The sequence below is a fragment of the Camelus ferus genome, chromosome 2 (assembly GCF_009834535.1).
Source record: "Camelus ferus isolate YT-003-E chromosome 2, BCGSAC_Cfer_1.0, whole genome shotgun sequence".
Lineage (NCBI taxonomy): Eukaryota > Metazoa > Chordata > Mammalia > Artiodactyla > Camelidae > Camelus > Camelus ferus.
Genome location: NC_045697.1, coordinates 99,814,390 through 99,831,798, shown reverse-complemented (window position 1 = coordinate 99,831,798; position 17,409 = coordinate 99,814,390). Strand labels below are relative to the sequence as shown.

The 17,409-nt window shown below is 37.5% G+C and overlaps 1 protein-coding gene across 1 annotated transcript in view; it reads left to right on the top strand.

Annotated features, from left to right (window-relative positions):
* The first annotated feature begins 2,810 nt into the window (after nucleotides 1-2,810).
* The window catches only part of MGAT4D (MGAT4 family member D), a 34,783-nt gene continuing 20,184 nt past the window's right edge, over nucleotides 2,811-17,409 (top strand). Inside the window, exons 1-4 of the mRNA XM_032463904.1 lie at nucleotides 2,811-3,131; nucleotides 12,089-12,247; nucleotides 14,502-14,639; nucleotides 16,987-17,120. Coding sequence (XP_032319795.1) covers nucleotides 3,038-3,131; nucleotides 12,089-12,247; nucleotides 14,502-14,639; nucleotides 16,987-17,120 — 525 coding nt within the window. The 5' untranslated portion in view covers nucleotides 2,811-3,037. The remainder of the gene's footprint in view (nucleotides 3,132-12,088; nucleotides 12,248-14,501; nucleotides 14,640-16,986; nucleotides 17,121-17,409) is intronic.

Genomic DNA, 17,409 nt, shown 5'->3' with positions numbered 1-17,409 from the left:
TCTGGTGAGGATTTTTGCATCTGTGTTCATCAGTGATATTGGCCTATAATTCTCTTTTTGGGTAGTGTCTTTGCCTGGTTTTGGTATCAGGGTGATGGTGGCTTCATAGAATGAGTTTAGGAGTATTCCCTCCTTTTCAATCTTCTGGAAGAGTTTGAGAAAGACTGGTATGAGTTCTTCTTTGTATGTTTTGTAGAATTCCCCGGTGAAGCTGTCTGGTCCTGGACTTTTATTTGTAGGGAGGTTTTTTTATTGCTATTTCGATTTCATTTCTAGTGATCAGTTTGTTCAAGTGGTCAGTTTCTTCTTGATTCAGTCTTGGTGGACAGTATGTTTCCAGAAACTTGTCCATCTCCTCTAGGTTATCCAGTTTGGTTCCATATAGTTTTTCATAATATTCTCGTATGATACTCTGCATTTCTATTTTATGTTGTAATTTCTCCATTATCCTTTCTTATTTTGCTAATTTGTGCTCTCTTTTTCTTCTTTGTGAGTTTGGCCAGAGGTTTGTCGATTTTATTTAGTTTTTCAAAAAACCAGCTTTTGGTTTGATTGATTTTTTCTATGGTTTTTTTAATCTGTATTTTATTTATTTCATCCCTAATCTTTATAATTTCCTTCCTTCTGCTGCCTTTTGGGGTCTTTTGTTCTTTTTGTAGTTCATTCAGCTGGTGGGTTAAATTGTTTATTTGAGATTGTTCTTTTTTGAGGAAGGCCTGTATCGCTATAAACTTCCCTCTTAGCACAGCCTTTGCTGCATCCCATAAATTTTGTATGGTTGTTCTTTCATTTTCATTTGTCTCAAGGTATTTTTTAATTTCAGCTTTGATTTCCTCATTGACCCATTGGTTTTTTAATAACATATTGTTTAATCTCCATGCTTTCCTTTTGTTTCTGTTGTAATCACGTTTTTATTCACAAAACAGATAAAACTTGAGCGAGACCTTGAGATGTGGAAAGAATTGAATGGTCAGGGAGAAGGCTGGGCCTCCTGGACAGAGGGTAGACATCAAGAGAGAAGGCACAGAAAGAGAAGAGTGAACATGACATGTTCAGGGTGGAATAAAGAAGAGAGTCTGGGAGGTCTTTGAGGCATGTAAGGGAGTATTGGGAAATAATCTTGAGAAAGCAGAGAGCAGTCTGATGGATTGAACTTTATCATCCAGGAAGAATGGAGCTGCTTAAACAAAAGTCACAGCTAATGCTAGTGAACTGGGAAGATTTCCTGGGATTGGAGTGAAGAGTGGTCTGCAGTGGGTAAATGCTGCAGACAGTACTACCAGTTTGAGTATCATCATAAGAATCTGGGGAATGGGGTAGCAGAGAGCAAGAGAAATGCAAGTCTGGAAAATGAGACATTGCAAAGGAGGGATGTAAAGATTTATAAATGATGGGATACAATGAAAAAGAGTAAATTGATCAGAAGAACGGTGGTGCCATTGATAAAAGTTGAAGGACTCTGGGAAGATAGCTGGTTTGGGGAGGAAGTTTGGCCATCTTGAGTTTAATGTGGGACATCCAAGCAGAAGTGTTGAGATGGCCTCAGAAAATGTAAACCTGGAGTTCAAGTAAGAGAGCAGTGGAATACTGATTTGGAGATACTTTTGTGCTTCCTTCCCCCACCTCAATCTGCTAGAGTAGATCTTTCTCCACCCTGCTTCATACCCCAGGAGGAAGGTTCGTATGATCCAGTACATCAAGCTGAAATCCCTTTCCCTCTGGCTTCCAATAGGGCCTAACCAATGGAAAGCATTGGCAAGAGACTGAAGAGATGAAGGAGAATAAAGTTGAAGTATTTATTCCTCCCATTTCCTCTTTTAGGCTCTGGCTGGGTCACTGCTCAACTGAAGGCCACAGCTCCAGGCTGTTAGCTCATGAGAAAATACAGCTTATATTGGCATCCTCAGGCTGGCATTGTATTCAATGTATTCAAATCTTTTCTCTTCTCCTGGGGCCAGAAACTAGGCCAGCCAGTGGTGCAGTGCTGATTTGAAGTAGAATGCTTGTTACCAGACACTGCCAGGGAGTCCTAAGTAAGAAGAGCAATCAGAGCAGAGAAGCCAGATAACAAACCATGTTCAAGCTGCCAGAAGAGAGTATCACCCTACTGACGTTCAGCCTTGGGTAAAGGTCTGAGAAACTGACCCCTCGAACTTGGCTTGGGTTGCCGCTCACCAACAACTTTACAACATAGCATTTTGGCGTTTATATAGTTTAATTTTTATTTATAACTCTTTTCTTTCACAAAGTTGACTCCCTGCTCCTTTCCTGGGGGAGGGACTACCAAAAAATTAAAAAATAAAGGTAAGGGGATTAAGCTGAAGGTTTCAGCTTGCCGCCCTCCCCACCCCCCAACCCCCAACACACACACACACACACACACACACACACACACACACACACACACACACACACACAAAGTCTCCTAAGTCATTTGGGCATTTGATAGCTACCATTTAAGACTAGTAACCTTCAAGTAAAGACATTTTCTTTAGGCACTTCTCATCTATGGACAAGGTTTGTAGAGGAACCGCTTTCAGCTGTGCAACCTGCAGCAAGTAGCTCACTTCATTGTGGCTCAATTTACAATGCTATTGTTATCTTCATTTTATGCTTAAAAAAAAAAAAACTGGCAAGTTGTGAGGGCTTGAGATAATACATGCAAACTGTTTAGCCCAGAGTCTGGCACAGGAATCTCTTCCTATTTCAGGACAATAAAGTTACTGAGCCACTCACCTCGAGCCAGGCAGTGGGGAGCTTTCCCATAGTTTATCTCTTTTAATAGCGGGTCTGGCGAGTGGTTCAGGAGTCTAAGGGCTGAGCCATAGGAGAGGAGGCAAATGGTGCCGAAATTCTGTGATGGGAGCTCCTAGAGGGCGTGCATGATGGAGTCCCCGGCCGCACAGGGGAGGGGGGGGCGCGGGGGCGCGCGTCCCGGGGCACAGGCGCGGCGCGTGCCCGTCCTCCACGGCGCAGACACTGAGTGTCTGCTCCGCCCCGAGCTCCGCTGCCGGCTCACGCCCGCCCGGACAGCTTAATGAGGACCAGGCACGGGAACTTGTTGATAGCGCTCGTCGCCGTTGTGCTTTTCAGTTTCTCCTGCTTCTGCATCTCCAGGATGACTCAAACCAGTTAAGTGGCGTGTGGCTTCTCCCGCCTCCTTTCTCGCCTCCCGGGCTTCAGGGCTCCGGGACTGCTGAGGCGTGGCGGCCGGGTCGGAGAAAAGGGGGCGACGTGGGAACCTGGCGGCTGTCGCCCGCTCTCTTGTTAGAGGCTCTCACATGTAGCCCTCCACGCCCTTTTCCGGCAGCAGTTAAGCTGTAACGGGCGCCCCTGGTCTCCTGGGCGGCGCTTACCCCCGCCCCGTGCTCGCGCTAACGGCTTGGCCTGCCGTTAGGGGTTGGGGGGCTTCCTGGCCATCTCTTGGCCCAGGCGCTCTTTTTCCCTCCAAAGGTTCATGGATCCATTCAGGGCCCAGCTTTTGCCCTACTTTTTCATCGTTTCCAGAAACATGTGAAAGTCTGACTCCAGGAACTCCTCTTATGCAGCCAGCATCTTTCCTTTTTCCTCTTTCCTATTCTACATTGTATTTTTGAGCAGTATTTCAAGGCTCCCTAAAGTTTTTTGTTTGTTTTGTTTTTTTGAGAAGTTGATAAGGGGCAAGGTGACGGAGAGAGACAGAATCAACAATTTATAGCACTGGTGTAGCACCTGAACTTTCTTCCATGGACAACTGGGAAACGCACCACAGTTTTATTGCTGTTTGTAGGGTTGCCAATTTAGCAAATGAAAATAGAGGTTGCCCAGTTAAATCTGAATTTCAGATGAACAGCGAATAAGTTTTAAGTATGAAAATTGCATAGGATATATTTATACTAAAAAAGTTGTTTTTCTGAAATTCAAAATTAACTAGGTTTCCTGTATTTTGTCTTTCGACTCTAGTCCATATTAAGCATTGTAGCATTCATATAGTTGAATTTTGAATTTAAGACTTAGGAATCCTGTAAATATATTAACCCAGCCTTCCAAGATTGTCGTCAGGTTGTTTTCCGTTAAATTTTCGTTATTCTTATTAAACACCTTCATGACTCAGAATGCACACAAAATAATCTTGCTAGTAGCATGGAGGATCAACTTTGGAGGTAGCTTTAGTTCTTTAATTAATGTTTATGTCGTCTGCTTAATGTTAAAATTATGTTTTAGTCCTCTAATACTAAATTTTGTCATGTACACACAATATCAAAAATTTATCTCATTTGTTTCAAAGCCCAGAAACGTATATTTATTTATCTGATTTATACTACTAATTTCAATCATTTAATACACTTTTATTCTTCTTCATTTCCTATAAAAACATTAACCAAATATGTTTTTCTTTTAGAACAGTTAACGTGCACTTTTATAACAAAAAATAAACTGTTACTCATAATTAGAAAGCAAAAATAAACTTATTTTTCTAGTAATTTTGGATGGCAATTTAGATTGGTAACCTTAGAAGGCATTTAATACAGTTAGTATTCTTATAATGAAACTGTAGACTTTTGAGATATATACAATCATTTTGATGTGTTTTCCAGTTATGGCCAGGAGTTTGGTTCCTCAAAGCGTTTATATTCCTGTCATTCGTATGTTCAAGTTTGGAAAATGAGGTACTGTTCTTGAGAATACACTACTCTTAAAAGAGCAGTTAAAACAGGATTTTCGTTTTCTATGTATGTGATTCTGTGGAATCTAGCTCTAAAATAATTAGGAAATCAATTCTAATACTATAATGATGTTTATGCTGCAGAGCTTACCTGTGTACTCCATGTTTTTCTTTTGTATGTATAACATTTTTAAAAATTGAAAGAATTTGTATAATGAGATTACAAAAGCAAGAAAACTGAAATGATAGGAGGCATATAGTATTCAGTTCAGCTGAGAATATAGAAACGATCGATCTTTTGCAAAAAGCTTTTAAAATGAAGACTAATACTCTTACACACATGCGAAATCGATTTATTAAAGCTTTCAACTTGTTGGGATATAAATGTGAATAACTTGTTTTTCCAATAATTGACCATATGTGTTCTATCAAACACCCTCTTCTGATAACCACAGGTTCATAGTAATATTGAAGACCTCTTTTGGTCACTTCTGGATATTCCAAGAGTTTCATTCCTGTTTTTAAAGACTCTGTCCCACTCTTTTTAAAATTTTTCATCTCATAGTCAATTAAAAGCTTTGTCTTCCTTTCCCTACTGGACAGGGACAGGCTAGACTTGTGGTTCTAAGAAATGCAATGGCAGGAGAGGAAAAAGGTCTGTTTTCAGACATTTCCCCTTGTTTGGTGTAAAACTTCCCAAACCTTACTAGTTTAAAAAAAATCATTTTTTTTAAACTCTTGATTTAGTAATCAGAAATTCAGGAAGGGCTCTGCTGCGTTTTGTGATCTGCATGGTGTCAGCTGGAGCACTTGGGGCTGGAGGATCTTCCAAGAAGATTTCTCAGAATATTCTTGATAACATTTAAAAATAATTTTTCATTAACAGTGATAAAGATGTTGTATATTCAAATCAGTGGAGCATTTTACAGTAGATTAATTTTAGAACATAAATTGAGCAAAAGAAGTAAATACATAAAAGAATAAAAATACATGTGTTTTATTTATTAATGTCTAAAACCAAATATGAGTCAGCTTGCAGAACTGGTAAAACTTTAAAGAAGAACAACACATTGTTAATACAAAATTCAGAATTCCACTTATTTGGGAGTGGGGAGGAAGGGGAATTTGACTTTGGAAGGAGATAGATAAAATATCTAAGGCTAGGGTAGTAGAAGTTTCATAGATGTTCATTTTTATTATTGTATTTCAAACTTTTATATACTGTAAAAAATTAATAAATAGAAATCTCAGTTAAATAGAGGTGACCAAAAGGGAGGGCTCTCATACCCTGTGACAATAGTAGAGCCTGACAGGAAGAAGGAAGATTCCTCTTTTTTCCTGGCAAGGACTCAGTCAATGGAAAGCCACAGACCCTTTGTTTACTACTGCCCTCCCAACTTCCTTTCCCCTCTATAAAAGCATGCTCCTTCCTTTTCTGTGGGGGGACTTGGCACATGGTTTGCAATGGCTGTAGACTCTGAATTGCAATTCTCTGCCGATACTGAATAAATGGCCCCCCTCCTTTTTTTTTTTTTTTTTTTTGCTAGAGAAATAACTAGCAGTCTGTTTGTTTTAGGTCATCAATACTCTTTGTAATGTTGAAATATTTCACCATAAAACAAACACATAGAGGAACCATTTGTAGGAAGTTTAAAGGGTGTGGTATATAGTTTATAGGGTGTGGTATATGATTTGATTATTGCAAAGCATACGTGGAGGGGTGTAATCTGGCAGCTTCCTCTGCTAACAATTACCTCAGATATTCTTTTTTTGGAACTATATTGAGTATACAAATAAATGAATAATATGTTTAAAGTGGGCCAATATTTGAACTCAATGCTGTTTCCCCTCCTTTCTATCCCCTGAGTTAAGGACTTGCTTTCCCCTTGATACACCATACTATTTTATACTTATGCATTTATGTTGTTGTTTTCTTAGCCTGGAATGCCCTTTTCTGCTCTTTGCTGTATGCAAAATTCTATATATTCTTCGAATTCTCAAATACTCCCTCTTCTCTGAAACCTTTCCCATCACCCTCCCCGACTCTTTAGTCCCGCTTAAGAATTAATCATTCCTACCTCCCTTTGCCTGTGGCACTTGAGGATAGTTCCATTTTAACAATTACTTTATAATTAATTGTTTAAATATATGCTCCTTTCTCTCATCCCTTGCAGCCTGATTGTCAGTTAATTTTGAGCAGAAACTTGACTTTATCCATGTTTGTTCACCTATCACACAACACAGTGAGTGACACATGGTGAATATTAAATGGAGGAAAGCATGACTTCCACAGCTTGCTTCTCATTGCTGCAGGTGTTTAGTCAATGAAATAGTGTGAAAAGTCAGGTCGCGGCCGTACTATATGGGGCCTCCTGTATTAAGGCAAGTGTTTTGATTTTATCCAGTAAGCACCCAGGGAATCTTTTAAAGCCTCTGAGCAGTGTTTCCAGAAGATTAATTGTGGATTGGAGGTGAGAGACTAATTAAGAGGCAATTATAACAGTGCATCTAGAGGCAATAAAGACTTGAACTATGGTAAAGTGAATGATGAGAAAGATAAAATAGTTAAAGGGGTCTTTGATGGTGCTTCTCAAGTTTTAACGTGCATACCAATCACCTGTGAATCTTATTAAAATACAGATTCTGACTCAGTAGGTCTGGGGTGAGGCCTGAGATCCTGCATTTCTAATGAGCTTGCAGCTGGTGCCACAGACCTATGCTGTCCCATATGGTCATCCCTAGTCAAGTGGTTATCAAGCACTTGAAATACAGTTAGTACAACTGGGGAACTAAGTTATTTTATTTTATTTTATTTTATTTTATTTTATTTTATTTTATTTTATTTTATGTACCTTAAATTTTAAAATGGAAGCAGTACAAAATATTTCTCCATTAAGCAAAATTTTATTGTTTTGGTAAGACTGCATTTTTACTGTAACTATCAAATTTGAGCATCTGAGTTAAGATATACCAGAAAAGTATAAAATATACACAGGATTTAGAATACTTAGAACAAAAAAGCTATTCTATTAATTATGTTGATTACATGTTGAAAAATATTTTAGATATATTGATTACATTACTTATACTATTTACAATTACTTTTATTTGTTTCTATTTGGTTTTTTTTTAATGTGGCTACTAGAAAATTTTAAATTACAAATGTGGTTTGCATTTTATTTACACTGGGGAACAGTGCCTTGGACCTCTGCTATGAGAAGCAAAGGTCAGTGGTGCTTGAGATCTTACCTGGCCCCCTTTTTATGGGTGGAAGTGACATTGGCCCATTGTACACATGGGCCGGTGTTTGTTTTCACAGTTGCGCTACAGTTGACTCAAAACACCTAATTTTTCAAACTTTTGCAAAATAATTTTGTATCATTTCATCCTCACGAAATACCTGAGTGAATATGCAAGTAATATGTTTTAAATAGAACACTTATGAATTATCAGGTAAAAATGTACAAGAAGCAGATACACGACTAGAGATTATGTCCTTTATTATTTTAGTATAGTTGTTTCTGAAAATACTACTTCCTCTAGAGAAAACTCTTCTCATGTTTACCAAATTGATCCCTCAAGGACTGACTTACATTGTGGAAGTCCAGATATGTTGCATCATCCATGATATATCAACTCCAAACACATGACCCATTTTGCAAAGAGAACATTACCCTGGAAACCCCAATAACATAGGGCTATACTGGCTAAACCACACCCACTGTAAAAATTTTAAGCATCATCAAATAGTATTCACCGCATGAATATTCAAGATTTACCTGGGATAGTTGCAGTTCTTTTGATTAAAGCGTGGTGCAGTTTTAGAACCATTCACATCAGTTCCTATTTGGGCAAATCCATTTATTCATTAATTTGTTTATTCATTCATTCTGCATATGTTTGTGTAGAAGCTGTATCCCTGCCATTGTTTCAGGCATTGGGAATTTTGTATAAAAAAAACTAGAGTTCTTGGTGTTCTCAAGCTGAAATTCCAGAGTGCTCTGGAGAGAGACATAAAAATGGTAAATATGTAATAGAAGTCAGGGAGTGATAAGTGATCTGAAAAAGAAAAAGAAGAGAGGGAGAGTGCTCTGTTTCACGTAGGGTGGCAAGGTAGGCTTCTCTGAGTAGGTAAAGTTTTTGCAGAAAACTGAATGAAATTAAGGAGCGCTGACTGGATCTGTATCTGGGGGGTGAGCTGAGAACACTGCAAAAGCTGAAGTGCTGAGGTGGGAGAGTGGCTGGCGTGAGGAACAGCATGGAGCCCGTGTGGCTGGAGCTGCCCCCCAGAGTGAGGTAGGAGGGGTGGGGGATGAGGCAGAGAGAGCCAAGGCCCCGGGCAGGTAGGCTCTGGCATAGTGAGGGCTTTGGCAGTTTGTCTAAGTGTGATGGGAAATCTCTGGAGGGTTTTGAGCAGGGCACTGGCATCATCCAGCCTTTGGCACAGGTTGCACATATGTGTGTTCTTGTTCCTAAAAGGCAGATGAGTGAAAAAATATTAAATGTTTCAGCTCAAACATATCATCATTCCTTTCATGTTTTTATATTTTACCCTAATTAAAACAATCCATCTGGAATTTATTGTCTTCCAACCAGTGAATTTATTTTTATTCCACCCAAAATTGACAGCCAATTTCTGTGCTTTCCTTGTGAATAATAATATAATTTCCCATATTCTTGAGTCTCTGAATAGTTTTTTCTGTATATATTTTGATGTTTCACTATCTAACAGTTACTTTGTTTTCATCATAGATTATGCCTTTTTCAACATAAAATGAACCACTGTACCTAACCTAATGTTTTTTTTCCCTCTGCATTATTATATTTGACATTTATATGCCAAAGCAGGAGGGGAAAAGTAAGCACAGTCTAGAACCACATAAAGCTAAACATTAATAGTGGTTCTCTTTGAGCAGTGGGATAACAATGGATTTTTTTTTTCTTTTCTGTGTTGTTTTCTAAAATTTTAACCCAGGTATTGCTTCTCTAATTAGATGTTCCATATTTTAACAAAGCAACCGAAGTTGGAAGCCACTTTGTGCCCTCATTTTTTCTGAGCCATGTATTTGCCACACATTTGGATGCCCCTCTGGCCCTGCTCCCTTTCCTGTGTGCCGATCCAGATTGAACACCAGATTAGAAATCTAGAGTCACACCGGAAGTCTAGCAGGGGTTCTAATCTCTTCGCTCTCAGACAGTTGCTGAGTCTTTCCAAGAAGAGATCTCAGACATCTCTCATATCCATCTCCTGCTTCCTGATCCTTTCTGCCCTGGTTTATTCTTTATCATCTCTCACTTGGAACTAATATCACTGTAGGTTCCCAATGGGTAATTTCTCTGGCTTTAGTTTTGCCTCCCTGAAAGAATCTTCTGCGTGGTCACCAGAATGATCTTTCTGAAGGATGTGTCCCACCTAATAGTCTTCTGCTGTGCTTCTCCATTGAGTGAGTTGTTCCTGTGACAGTCTGTAGTGGCATTCCAAGGTATATAAAGTCATCTGAAAAAAAGAACTTGGCGGGGGGCAAAGAGTGACTCCATTTTCTTTCTATTAAAGCAAATTTGTACTATGGAATGGACTACAAAATTTGTACACTTTTTGAAAAATTGAAGTTTCGTCAGCTACAATGTGTCAAACTGGTGTACAGCATGTTTCAGTCATACATATACATACATCTAGATTCTGTCTTCTGTGAATACTATTGTCACTGCACACAGGGGTTGAAACCTTGTTCTGCAGGGCTATATTTCCTTCAAGGGGATATCTTTCATTCCATCCTCCTAGAGAGGGCATTTTAAAGTGAACACTTGGAACTTTACCCAGTAGCTCATTACCAATCTCAGAAGACTAGGAGATTCATCTGAATGGTGAGATTGGTCAGACTTGACTTCTGTGGGTCAAATTAACAAGGAGGCAGAATCACTTCCTTAAAAAGGCAACTCGGGCCATCTCTGGCTCTTTTTGTTACAATATCTGTCCTGTGTACTTTCTACATAGGAAGGGCCAGACTCCCTCTTTACTTTTCCCTCCTAAAGTAGTTAGCACAGGTGGCAAGTCATCCCCTTTGTGCATGTGGCCCCACTGTTGTCCAGCTCCTCTTTCAATAATGGGGTGGGAGTAGGGGTAAGTTAACTTGGGTGGGGAATTAGGACAATCCCAGTGCACTCTGCAATATGTTTATTATCAGAGAGCCCCAAATAAAGCTGATAGTCCCTATTTGGGGCTGGTGTTACCAGTGTATGTGTTTAATCAGTTAAAACCCAAGAAGGGAATCTATAACATCAGAAATATCACATTGGTTTAAATTACCAATTAAGTTAGTTCTACCATTTAGCCTATAAACTTCCTAAAGGCTAGAACTGACCATATCTTACTTATTTCTGTATTTCCATTGACATAGAGTAGTTGGTAAATACAAGGTGTTTAATTTTTTAATTTATCAATTTTTTTTCTGATTACAGAAGCAATGCAACCTAATTTTGGAAACAAAAGAATTTTGTGAAAATAGGAAATAAAAAGTGATTCAACAAACCAAAGATTATATATTAACAAAAGATAAACTTGTACACTTACTCTTTTTTTACTCTATGAATGTATTTTTTTGCAAAAAGGAAATTATTTTATTGTTTTGTTTTTAAAAAGCAATTGTTTTACATTAAATATTCTTCTACAAGGTGATTTTCATAGCTCCATAGTATTTAATTGATAAATGAATAAAGAGTAGCCCATTGATAAATAACATTTATTAGACATTTGTTGAAGCATTTTTTTCTCGTGTGCTTTGCCGTATGGTTTATGTATATAATAGCATTACCACTTCCAACAGCTCTGCAGCAGGGATTTTTATATATCCATTTACACCTGAAGGAAGAGAGGCTAACAGAAATTAAGTAGCTTGCCCAAGGTCACACAGATAAGTGGCAAAATTGGGAGTCACTTACATGTGGTTTAACACGAGAGCCACCAGAACTCTTAAAAGGACATTCTGTAATTTATTTAGCATAGTTCCATCATTGGGCATTTAGGTTATTTTCAGTTTTCTTACAATGAAAAATAATGCTGCCTGTGTTGAACATCCTTAGAACCAAATCTGTGTACATATTTCTGGTCATTTTCTTCAGGAAAATTCTTAGAAGTGAATTTTTTCTCTCAACTGGTTTTTCCCTCTAATTACAAATCTAATACATGCACAAAATGGGAAATTTGGAAAGCACAGAAAAGCACAAAGTAATAAAGCAAAAACCATTGATAATTCCCACCTTCCAGATATTACTATTTTTAACATTTTATTCTTTTCTCCAGAATATATATATATATATATATAGTGCTATATAAATATCCATAGTTATATTGAAGCATATATTTTACATTTGTTATATATTATAGAAAACTGTATGATACCATTACTACATATAAATGTATATACATATATGTTTTCTTTGTAGGTAATCAATTAATTAATTGTAGAAACCGTATTTTGGAGTTTAAGGAAGGTATACTACATTTAAAAAACAGAACTGAAAGAAATCGCCAAGAGCTGATTAAAGCCTTGAATAAAATCAAATATGAAATCACACAAGGAGAGAATATATCAGTAAATTCGGGTTTGTATTGTTTTTGCTTTTGTATATGGTGGTTCGTTGGTTTTATCTTTTGTGCTTGGAAATTTAGATTTTATGCTTTCTGATTTTAGGGCATTTCTTCCCAATAAATATAACTAAATCAGTACTCATTCTTTCACTATGAGACATGCAAAAGTCAGGTAAGAGACATCACTGATGAACTTCCTCTCATCTCTACCTCGAAAATGATTTCCCTGTGTTTTCTGTCTCTGTGAATTGCAGCACCATCTGTGATCCATCCAATGGCCGCACCCAGAAACCTGAGCATCTTCTCTGAATCCTTCTCCCTCTAAATACTTCCAGGGCAGTCAGTAAGCAATCTTGTTGACTCATAATCCTATGTATCTCACAAGTCTGTCCACATTTTCCTATCACCATCTCTACTACCCTAGTCAGGCCACCTTCGTGCTTCATCTGAATGATTGTTAACATACTTCTATTTTTTTTTCTCTCTCTCCAACCTGTCCCCACCTATTTACTCTCATTATAGCCAAAGTGAAGGCTACACTGTCCTATATATCAAACTTCAGTGGCTGCCCATTTCTGTAGGATAGAAGTCCTGCCTCCTGCTTCGCTCCCTGTAATACCTCCCCCTACGCTCAACCCCGGCAGCCACAACTGATCAGTTCTCTATTCCTATAGCTTTCTATTTTCCAGAATGCTGAACAAGTGAAATCACACATGTGGAACCCTTTGAGACTGGCTTCTTTCATTAGGCATAGATTCATTCATGTTGTTATGTGGCCTTTTTTTGCTGAATCACATTCCTCCGTATAGATGTGCAAAGGATAGTTGTTTATCCTTTCAACATTTGAGAGACATCTGGATTGTATTTGGGGTTTTTGTTTGTTTTGTTTTTTGATGATACTTGTTGCCATAAGCAATCATCTACAAATTTTTTATATGAAGGGAATTTTCATTTTTTTAGGATAAGTATCTAGGATTGATGGGAATATAGTAGGTGTACGTTTAACATTATAAGAGTCTGCCAAACTGTTTTCCAGAGTGGCTGCACCATTCTGCCTTCCCTGCAGCAATGTATGAGAGTTAGTCACTCCAGTTAATTATAGTCATTCTAATGTCATGGTATCTCATATTAAGTTGTATTTCTCTGGAAATTAAAGATGTGGAGCATCTTTATGTGCTTATTTGCCATCCATATATCTTCTTTGGTGAGATGCCTGTTCAAATATGTTGCACATTTTTTAATTAGGTGAATTTTTTCCTTGTTGTTGAGTTTTGAGAGTTCTATATATATCCTGGACATGTATCAGATGGATTTGTGATTTGGGAATATTTTCTCCCAGTCTGTGGCTTCTTATGATATCCTTCAAAGAGCAGACAATTATAATTTTGATGAAGTCCAGTTTACCAGTTTTCCTTTTTATATATTATGCTTTTGGTGTTGTATCTAAGAACTTTACCTAGAACAGGGTCAATAAAGATTTTCTTTTCTTTTCTTTTAATTTATAGTTTAAGATTTTGCATTTAGGGCTACGAAACTTTTGAGTTCATTTTTATAAATGGCCTGAAGTATAGGTCAAGATTCAGTCTTTTTCATGTGAGTGTCCATGTGTTTTAGCACCATTTGTCTAAAAGGTCCCTTCTGTATTGATTTGCCTTTGTGCTTTTTTCAAAAATCGATTGCCCATATTTGTGTGGATCTGTGTCTGGATCTCTGTTCTGTTCCATTTGTCTATGTTTCTGTTTGTTCTTTAATACCACACTGTCTTGATTACTGTACTATGTATTATGAATTAAATTGGGTAGTGTGAGCACTCCAACTTTGTTCCTCTTTTTCAGAATTATGGGGGCAAATTCAAATGAATGGTACCAAAAAAATCATTAAATGTTGAGGGGCTACGAAACAAAGTTATGAAGAGACAAACTTTAATGATGTGATATTAATCAAAGTAGGAGAGCAGGCCAGTTAGAGCATGTTTCAGTTCTGCTTCCTTCGTTTGGAACTGTTTTAGTTCTGTTAGCCTCTGGTTGTGTTGCTCAGTGTGTGAGACTTAAATTAAATAGTACTTTTAAAGTAAATATGAATTCATAATCTTTGAGCTATATTTTGTAGTCTTATGATTTTGATAATTCACATTTAATAGTATTTATCTTATATATTGAATATGGAATTAATCTGTGATAATTTATTCATCCTCATTTAAAAAAATTGTACCAGAAGAAGAATCCCTTTAGTCATGAACTCAGAGACCCTATTTTTCCTCTCTTTCAGTTAAGAAGAAAGTGAATGCATTGGATAGGAATGAAACAACCCCTAATGCATTTGAAGTCCTGAAGTTCTTTTTCCCTCATCTAAGGAAAGTAGGCAGAATTTATCCTGATGTAATTATTGGCAAAGAGAAAACAGGTGGTAAGTGAACTTAGAACTGGAAAATCAAATACAGATATTTTGATCTTTGGGAATATCCTTTTAAGTTTTAAAATGTAATCTATTAATATGATATTCAGATTGATATATACAAACCTGTCTGGCATTAATTTGGATTACTAGAAATCAGTATATTGTCTGGCAGAAAAAAATTGTTCTATTTGGAGACAAATTTAAATTTAATTTTAATATAGATGCTTTGAAAGTCAGTATAAGCCAAACGTACATTAACCATCTGCTGAGCGCTTGGCGACTTATTTCTCCCTTGGTTTTGATAAATCTATTTCTTATCTGGTTATCTTTTTATTTCTCCATCTCTCTGAAGACCAAAGTCAGCAAAAGCTTTACTGAAGAGATGATGATTGAGCTAAGCCTTGAAAAATGAGTTCAAGTTCACCAAGTATAGAAGAGAAAAAGCATTTTCGTTAGAAGCAGGGCAATTAGGCTAAGTCTCAGAACACCTTTCATTCCCACAAACCTATTTCAGTCCAATGAGCGAGTCACTCTCTGCCAAAGGTCAGCAAACTAGAATGCACAGGCCAAATCTGACTGTTTTTAAATACACTTTTGTTGGACTGAGATTATGCTTGTTGTTCACCTATTTCCTGTGGCTGCTTTCATGCTACATCAGCAGAGATGAGTAGTTGCAACAGAGATGATACGGCCTGAGAGCCAAAAATGTTTACCATCTGGCCTTTCATAGACAAAGTGTGCTGACCTCTGTTCTAGGCACTCCTTGGGAATAAGCAGTGCTGATCTATGTCACATGCTTCTGACAAGCCAACTGTGTTGGGAAGAGGGTGCCAGAAGACATGGTTTAGCATCAGGGATCCAGGAGAGTGTTCTGGCAACAAGGAAAGGCATTTGCAGAGGCCTGGAGATGAGAAGTGGGGTCTGGTCAGTTTGAGAAGCTAAAAGACACTAAAGAAGACTGTTTTGGAGAGCAGGTGGAGGAGGTAGGTCAGGACCAGGTCACTGAAAGCTTTACAGACCTTTGCAAATGTATTCCTTATCTTAAGCTGTGGGAAGCCATTCCAGGAATCATTTGAGAGTGGATCCTGAAGCCTGAGACTTAACTTCTGGCTCACACCATTCATAAAAATCTGTTCCAGGTGGATTGTAAATCTAAATTTAAAAGGCTAAACAATAAATCATCTAGGAAATATTCAGGAAAACATCTTTATGACTTGAAGATAAGCAAAGATTTCTCAACAGGAATCAAAAAACACTAACTATAAAGGAAATGATTGATAAATTACACAATATTAAAATTAAGACTTTCTGCTCTTAATTTTGAAACGTAAAACATTGAACTCATGGTGGGGGATATTTGTAATACATGTAACTAACAAAGGGTTCATACTCAGAATCTGTAAAGAACATCAATAAATCAGTAAGAAAAATACAGACAACTTGAGAAATTGACAATATCTTAAACAGGGATTTCACAAAAGACTACCCAATGGCCAATAAACACATGAAAGTATGAATAGTGATCAGGGAAATACTGATTCTTACTGTTCTCACTGAAGTTCAATAATTTTTCTTAAATAAATGCCTCTTAGTTTGTTATGTCCAGGGCTCTGATTGGTTTGACAACTTCTTTCCAGTTTTATTATTGCTTTTTAGGGAGAGGATTTTCTGAGTTCCTCACTTAGCTATTCTGTAAGTCCTTATCCTCATCTTAAAGATGGAGAAATTGAGGCTGCAGAGGCTCTAAATCTTGACCAAACTCAAACAGCCAGGGGCTGCTGCAGCCAAGATTAAGTTTGGACAGACTTCACTAATAGAGCCTTAATATGTATGTGGAATAACGTGGAGTCTGTTCTCCCGGTGCCTGTCATTAATACACTGTAAAAATCACTTAGGGACATGGATTCATTCCATCAAATCATTTGGGAATTACTCTATACAATTTTTTCACAGATGAAAATATTTCATAGTATTTTTCCCACTTTGGGTTCCATTGTCTCCGTAGGAAGAAGAATAGAGAATCAGGTAACGTGTGAAGTTTCGTACCCAGTTAGACAAAAACTATAATAAATGGAGAGTGGCTAGTTTTAGTTTTCACCACATTGAAATTCTCCAACATGAGAACGTCTTGGAGTCTAATGCTTTAACTAACAGCCTATTGCAAATTGGAATTTCCTCAAACAGTAAATGAAATATGTGATAAAAATTAACAGTGATTTGTATTAGTTTTGCAGTAGAGTTTAAACTTTTGATGACCATACAACTAACCTAAACAGAGGAATAAGTGTAAATATTAATGCTAAATTGTGTTTTCTCTGTAGTATGAAATGATGATTTTGTGCTCCTACATTTGCAGTTTCTTTTGCACTGGGTATTTCCACTGTTGACAGAGGAAATCGTAGTTACCTGAAGCAGACGCTGACCTCTGTTGTCTCCAGGATGACTCTTTCAGAAGAGAAGGACTCCGTGGTGATTGTCTCTGTCTCAGACGTACGTATGAAAATAAGGAGCTCTCCTCACTCACAGCCTTAGTCTCTAAATACTCTTCCTCCATGGTAATCACTGTATCATTTTGAATTTTTTTCTTAAATTTAAAAAAGCAATTCATAGATGCTTTTTTTGAATAGCACACAATGTATTTAATGCTTGTTTGGTACCACTGCAAAAGAATCAAATATGTCAAACTAAAAAGGAAATATACTGGTTCCAAATGGGAGAAATATGACTATATTGTTAAGTATATTATTGGGAGCCCTGCACACTATATGGTACAGAAATT